Source organism: Crocuta crocuta, unplaced genomic scaffold (assembly GCF_008692635.1).
Source record: "Crocuta crocuta isolate KB4526 unplaced genomic scaffold, BGI_CrCroc_1.0 scaffold696, whole genome shotgun sequence".
NCBI classification, from domain to species: Eukaryota; Metazoa; Chordata; class Mammalia; order Carnivora; family Hyaenidae; genus Crocuta; species Crocuta crocuta.
In genome coordinates this window covers 401,094-408,336 of record NW_027529467.1, presented here as the reverse complement: position 1 = coordinate 408,336, position 7,243 = coordinate 401,094, and the positions used below count along the sequence as shown (strand labels likewise).

Below are 7,243 nucleotides of genomic sequence, written 5' to 3'. Positions count from 1 at the left end.
TAGCTTTATTGAAAGCAGAAGTTCACAAATGGTGTTCCATGGATCAGCAGCATCAGTATCATTTGGAAACTTACTAGAAATAAAAATTATTACATACCATTCCAGGCTTCCTAAATCATAAATTCTAGGAACGGTACGCAATAAGTTCTGTTTTAAAAAGTCTTTCAGGTGATGCTGATATACACCACAGTTTAAAAACCACTGATATGAGATTTGCTCACTCTGCCGAAAGGTAGAAGGATTTATTCACATGAACTCTTTTAGCCTCTTTTAGTGTCTCTGGATTAATCAAGGAATTTGAGACTGTTTTCCTACCTTGAAAAAGCTGTCTCAAGTTCTGTGCTTTTTTTTTTTTTAATGTTTATATATTTTTGAGAGAGAGACAGAGACAGAGTGGAAGTGGAGAAGAGGCAGAGACAGAGGGAAACACAGAATCCGAAGCAGGGTCCTGGCTTCAAGCTGCCAGCACAGAGCCCAACACGGGGCTTGAACTCACAAAGTGTGAGATCATGATCTGAGCCAAAGTCAGATGCTTTACAAAGTTGTCTCAAGTTTTAAGAAAAAGCCTGCATTTGGCAGATCACTACAGCTCACCACTCTTACTGTGGATTCAGCCTGTATGCATTGGTTTGGTTTGTTTTTATTTAACCCTTTGGAAACCTCTTATATTTCTCAGAAGCCAGCAATGAATGAATGAATGAATGGATGAACACACACACACACACACACACACACAATCTACTTGTTCTGTAGTGCAAGGGCACATAATGTATCTAGGATACATTAGCATTCTATATAATATTGGTGTTTGGGCTGTTGATAAATTGTTTTAAAAAAATGAGAGCAGACTGCATTCTGCTATACTATGTACACATGAGAGGCAGAATTCGGAGATGGCCCCCAAGAGTCCTCTCCCCTGGTATACACACAAACTCTGTATTATTCCCACCCCGTGAGAATATATATTTACGGGTGGGAGAACACGTAAATATATCACACTAGTGATTAAGTTGTGTTATACAGACTTTCCATATGTTCCTGAGGTCCCTAGGCAAATGAATTCAAGTAAAGCCAAAAGATTTATCATGGGTGGATTCGATTTCATTTGGTGAGATCTTAAAAGAAGGTTTGGATGTCAGAGACTGAAAAGTCATAGAGATGGTCGAAAGTACCACGATGGGAGGAGCAACCACATGGCTAGGATGTGAGGGTGGTCTCTAAGAGCTGAGAGTGGTCCCAGCCAACAGCCAGCAAGAAATTATCTTAGTCCTACAAGTGAAAGGATTAATTCTGGAGGACTGAGTCTCAGATGAGACCGCTGCCACAGCCCGCATGCTGATTTCTGCCTACTGAGACCATCAGCAATGGAGGCAGCTTAACTAGCCTGGAGGACTCTTGACCCAAAGAAACTTAAAAGATAACAAATTCATATTTGTTTGCACTAAGTTTGTGGTAATTTATCACATAGCCATAGAAAGCTTGCTTTGCATACCATGAAGAGAGACATACCAAAAATTTTTACGAGAAAATCAAACGACTACTTGTGAGGTAATGAAGTGGGCTGCTTAAAATTTTTAATTTAAATGAACCGTTAAATATTTTAATGGCTCGTTTCTACTACATAAACAAGTCAGACAACTCATACAACACATATACTATCAAAAAAGCCATAAAAAACTGGGGTAAATTCACATTAAGCATTCACCTGAAATAGTTCTGAGGTAAAATGTTGACATCCATCGTAGCTGTTACATCCAGGGGAACAGGAGTGAAAAATATGAATGGAGGGTCAAACAATAACGTGGGTGATTTTACCTCTCCAACCAAACATAATATCCGATAGCAAACTGGATTCTCATTTAGACGAATGGGAATATCCGCTGTGTATTTTCTAGGATGATCTAATGAAAAATAATTGTTTTTAAGTATCTTAGATTTGTTTCATACACAAAAAATTTTACTTAGTTTAAATCTTACTAAATATTTAAAGGTACTATTAAGGTACAGCTCAAATGGAGAATAGATTACTCAGAAATTGGAATAATCCTGCCAAGGAACTTTAAACATGTAATGAAGTATCAATTAATTAAAAAATATTTTAGGGGCACCTGGGCGGCTCTGTCGGTTGAGGGTCCGACTTCAGCTCAGGTCATGATCTCACAGTGCATGACTGTGAGCCCCACATTGAGCTCTATGCTGACAGCTCAGAGCCTGGAGCCTGCTTCGGACTCTGTCTCCCTCTTTCTCTCTGCCCCTCCCCCCTCAGAGTCTCTCGTTCTCGCTCTCGCTCAATAAATACATAAAAACATGAAAAATATTTTAAAGTGTATTATGTCTAGAAATAGAGAAGGCCTCCTTAAAGCAGATATTCATTATTACTGGAAAATACACAAACCTGGAAGAAACAGTGCAACAAGACTTTTTTGTTTTTGGATTGTTTTCTATGCCTTAACAGGAGCTGCCGATCCCTTCAGTATATGCAGTATGAAGATGAGGTCAGACAGTTGCCATAGGATCTCAGGGGACTCGTACTGAGAAATGGGTATGCTGAGAAGAGAAGAATGTTGTTCCTCCCAGATTTTTAAGTTTCCAAAAGGGTGTCAGGGTTGACTGGCCAATTTCAGCTCATAGGAAAAGAAAGGAAATTCCCATGTGCTAACTCATTATGATGAAAGGCAGTCTGTGTTGGAGAAAAGGGCTCGGCATCTGGGGCTGCGGGTTCATCCCACACAATGGTTCCATTCCAGCAAGCTGTTGGTGCCCTTTTAGACCCAAAGGCCCAAACACAGTGTCTCAGAGAGAGAAAGCTGTGATTTGGTGAGTATGAACTTAAGGTAATATCTTAGAATTAAAAAACAGGATCAGGGCCATCAAGAGTATCACCAAAGCACACAATGAGTGCTCTGGGAGATGCATGTTCAAAAGTGATGCTGTGAACCACACACAAAAGCAATGGAATCATTGAACTGATCAAACTCAACAAGATCTCTCTGTACTGGGTGCCTTTACTTGGTCAGATAAGTCTTTTCTTGTTCATATAGTCTGCGATCCTTGGAAAATGAGAGGTGACTAGAAAGGGAAGTGAATTAGTGACTTCTTACTGACAAATGAGCAGAGGAAAGACTATGTGAAAAGAGGACCAACTATATCTATTCCTTCAGTTGAGAAAATAAATTACAATAGAATTTAAGTATTTAAAACACTATAAATCAGTGTCCTGATACATCTATTAGCATGACATTTCATTTTTCTATTTTTTCAGCATGGCATTTTATCATCAATTTAACTGTGTGCAAGAAACAGTACANGTGTAAAGCAGTCGTGTCCCAAGGGTTCTGATGCAAGTGATTTACTGAGGGCATGCCCTCAGGAGGAACTTTGAGGTAAAGGGGGAAGAAAAAGAGAGGAGAGCCAGAAGCTATGAAAAGTTGTTGGTTTATAATGCAGATTCAAATCGATCCCACAGGCAGCTATGGGATGTGAATTTACCTAAGAGGTTGTCCCCCGTGAAGGAAAGTTAGCTGGGCCACCTGAGGTAGTGGTAGTGGTGATGATTACCCTCATAGGCATCTCTGCAATGTAGCATCTTTGGTCACCCAAAGGCAACCTTCTAGAGGAGGGGACAGACACAACCTGTCAGGAGCCAATTCCCACAACTGAGAGACAGGTGGAAAAACCCAATATGGAAATCTGGAAGGGCTCAAACAGCATATATCAGAGACTGCAATCCTAATGTTGCTTCAGAAGCAAGAATAATTAAGAAGAATAACAGGTAAGTGACNCTGAAACAGGCTCCAGGCTCCGAGCTGGCAGTCAGCACAGAGCCCGACGCGGGGCTCGAACCCACGAACCGCGAGATCATGACCTAAGCGAAAGTCGGACGGTCAACCGACTAAGCCACCCAGGCGCCCCTACAATACTCTTTTAAATAGAAATGGCATTTAGTGTGCTTATTTTATTCTGGCATATAAACTATAATGGTACTGAAGCAGATGCTTTAAATTAAAGACAAATACCAGTATAGACTTCCTCAAAAAATAAGGGGGCTGGGGAAATCTTCATAGCTGCCTATGCAAGCATCTTCCTGTTCCTTTGCTTCAGTCTGCTTAAAGAATCTAGTTGTCAAAACTTTCACTTCCTAAAGCTCATTACCAGAAAAATTCTATATTTTTATGCAGCAGGGATTCTTATGTTGAGACTTTTCTAACTTATGTGCCCTGTGGGTTACGAAACATTGAGCCTATTTACATGAGAACCAAGAACAATCTTCTCTAAGGAAAGTGAGAGTCTAACCACACAAATTAGATTCAAGAACAATGGTTTGGATTCAGAAGGAGCTGGAGATTTGCTTAGACATCAGGTCACCTATTCCACCACAGCCCCAGCCTCCATCCTAGTGCAAGTCCAAGAAAGTGATGTGAGGGAGTGAAAAGTAAAAACACCTACTTAAACTCTTGAAAGCCTTGAGAATGTAAGGCAGCCCTGCTTGGTGGCTAGTATAACAAGTCTAGCCAAAGTAGATAAAGTATAGCTATCCCACATTAGGTGATATTGATAGCAAAGGATGTATCCATAAGGCAAAGAAAACTAATGGGACATAAAGGCCCTGACCATGGCTTGGGATAAGAGGCTTCCACTACAGTCAGAAAATGACAGAAGAAAAGTATAATCAATTACCAATGATTATAGAATTGGTAAGAAATGCCAAGAAAATGGCAGATGCTAAGGATACCCAAAGAACAAGGCCAAGATCTCACCGGGTATAACTGAAAAAATCCTAAGCCAATAATGAATGATCCATGTACAAACAAACAAACAAACAAACAAAAAGGCTGTCAAGAGAAACTGTCCCTGAGAAAATTCAAGCACTGAACATACATAAAAAATTTATACATATAAGGATATAAATAAATTGTAGAGTTGAAACATACAATGACTAAAATGAAAAATTCACCAGAAGGCACTTGGGGGGCTCAGTCGATTGAGTGTTTGACTTTGACTAAAATCACAATCTCATGGTTTGTGAGTTCAAGCCCCAGCATGGGCTCACTGCTGTCAGCACAGAGCCTGGAGCCTGGCTTCAGATTCTGGGTCTCCCTCTTCCTCTCTGTCCCTCCCCTACTTGTGCTCTCTCTGTCTTTCAAAATTACAGAAAACAAATAGCAAAAGGCAGATGTAAATCTTTCTTCATCTTACTTCATCAGTAATTAATAAGTTGGTGTAAAATGACTCAACACACCCATGAGAAGGCTGAGCTATGCAAAATAAATTTTTAAAAGTGATCCAAATCCATGCCATCAGCAAGAGACACTCTGGGTTCAGAAACACAATTCAACTGAAAGTAAAAGGAAGGAGAAATGTTATATTTATATATGCAAATAGTAACTTAAAAAGAGCAGCAGTGGCTATCCTAATACCAGACAAATGAACTGTTAAGATAAAAGTCAATACTGGAGACAAAGACATCATATAATGGTAACAGGACAATCCATGAAAAAGATAAAACAATTACAAAAATAAATACACCTAACAGAGTCACAAAGTATACAAGGCACAACCCTGTAAAACTGAAAAAAGAAATAACAGATATTTCAGTAATAACCCTTTGAGAATTTAATACTCCACTCTCAATTGGGGATAAGACAAATACGTAGAAGATCACTAAAGAAATAAAATATTTTGGTCTATAAACCAAATCAATCTAAAAGACATCTATGAACATTCTACCCAACAAGAGCAGAATATATACACTTCACATGTGCATGTGAGGGAGCCTGGCTGGCTTAGTTGGTAAAGCATGTGACTCTTGATGTCAGGGTTGTAAGTTTGAGCCCCATATTAGGTGTAGAGATCACTTAAAATTTAAAAAATCTTAACAAAAAAATCAAGTGCATGTGGAATATTCTTGAGGGTAAATCATATTTTAGGGTATAAGGTAAGCCTTTAAATTCACTGAATCCAGGGGCACCGGGGTGGCTCAGTCAGTTAAGCATCTAATTCTTGATTTTGCCTTAAGTCATGATCTCATAGTTTGGGAGTTTGAGCTCCATGTTGGGCTCTGTACTAACAGTGTGGAGTCGGCTTGGGATTCTCTCTCTCCCTTTCTCTCTGCTCCTTCCCCACTCCTATCCTCTGGGTCTCACTCTCTCTCAAAATAAATACATAAACTTAAGAAGATATCAGTACTTAACTTTGCAACATAAGAAACAAGGAAAAAAAGAGCAAATTACAACCAAAGCAAGAAGGGAGGAAATAATAAATATTAGAACAGAAATCAGTTGAAGAGAGTATAGGAAAATATTAAGAAAATCAATAAAATCAGAAGTTGGTCATCGAAAAGCATATCAAATTTGAAAAACCTTTGGCAAGAATGACCAAGATTTGGAAGATTCAAATTAGAAGTCATGAATAAGATAGGGAAAAATCACTACTCACTTTACAGAAATTCAATTTAAAAAATTATAAAGGAACACAATGTACAGCTGTACAAATTAGCATTTATACAATCTGTATCTAAGCAAATTAGATAATGTAGATGAAATGGAGAAACTCCTAGAAAGACAAAAAGTACTTAAACTGTCTCATGAAGAAATAATAAAATGTGACCTGACTTACTGAAAGGGATTGTAACAGGGAGAAACAGCAGGTGTGACTCCACACTGATTGTATTTTCCTTGCTGCTGTGACCTCTACCTTAGAACCTTCTGCTGAGACCTGCATGTAGCCCTGTCACAGCTAAGATTTGCAAAAACTGCTTTTTACCTGAATCTATCTCACCTGAGGAGATAAGGAAGTACATACAGAAATGACAATGCTATTATGTCTAAGATTTAGAGGAATGACATGACCAGATAGATTCCTGTATGCAAAGATCAACTGACCAAGGACAAAGAAGTTACATTATCTCCTCAGATGTCTACAGAAGTCAGTTACCATCTGACTCCAACCTTGCCACTTCCCCTTTTGCTAACATAAAAGAAACTCCAATTTCACGCTGAAGGAGATGGTTCTTTGGGACAACAGTCTGCCATTTCCTTGGTTTGCTGGCTTTCCGAACAAAGTGCTTTCTATTCCCTAATGTCTTGCCTCTCCACTTACTGGCCTATTGAACAGTAAAGAGAATGAGCTTGGACTCAGTTACAGAACTGAAGTAGCAATCAAAAAACTTCTCACATAGAATAGCCAAAACCCAAACGGACTGACTGGTGAAATCTACTAAACATTTCATGAAGAACTAAAATCT

The 7,243-nt window shown here is 39.0% G+C and overlaps 1 protein-coding gene across 1 annotated transcript in view; it reads right to left on the bottom strand.

The window, feature by feature from the left end:
* Positions 1 to 7,243, bottom strand: part of CFAP47 (cilia and flagella associated protein 47) — a 492,482-nt gene that overhangs the window by 371,503 nt on the left and 113,736 nt on the right. The window contains 1 exon segment of the mRNA XM_077760783.1: positions 1,706 to 1,901. Coding sequence (XP_077616909.1) covers positions 1,706 to 1,901 — 196 coding nt within the window.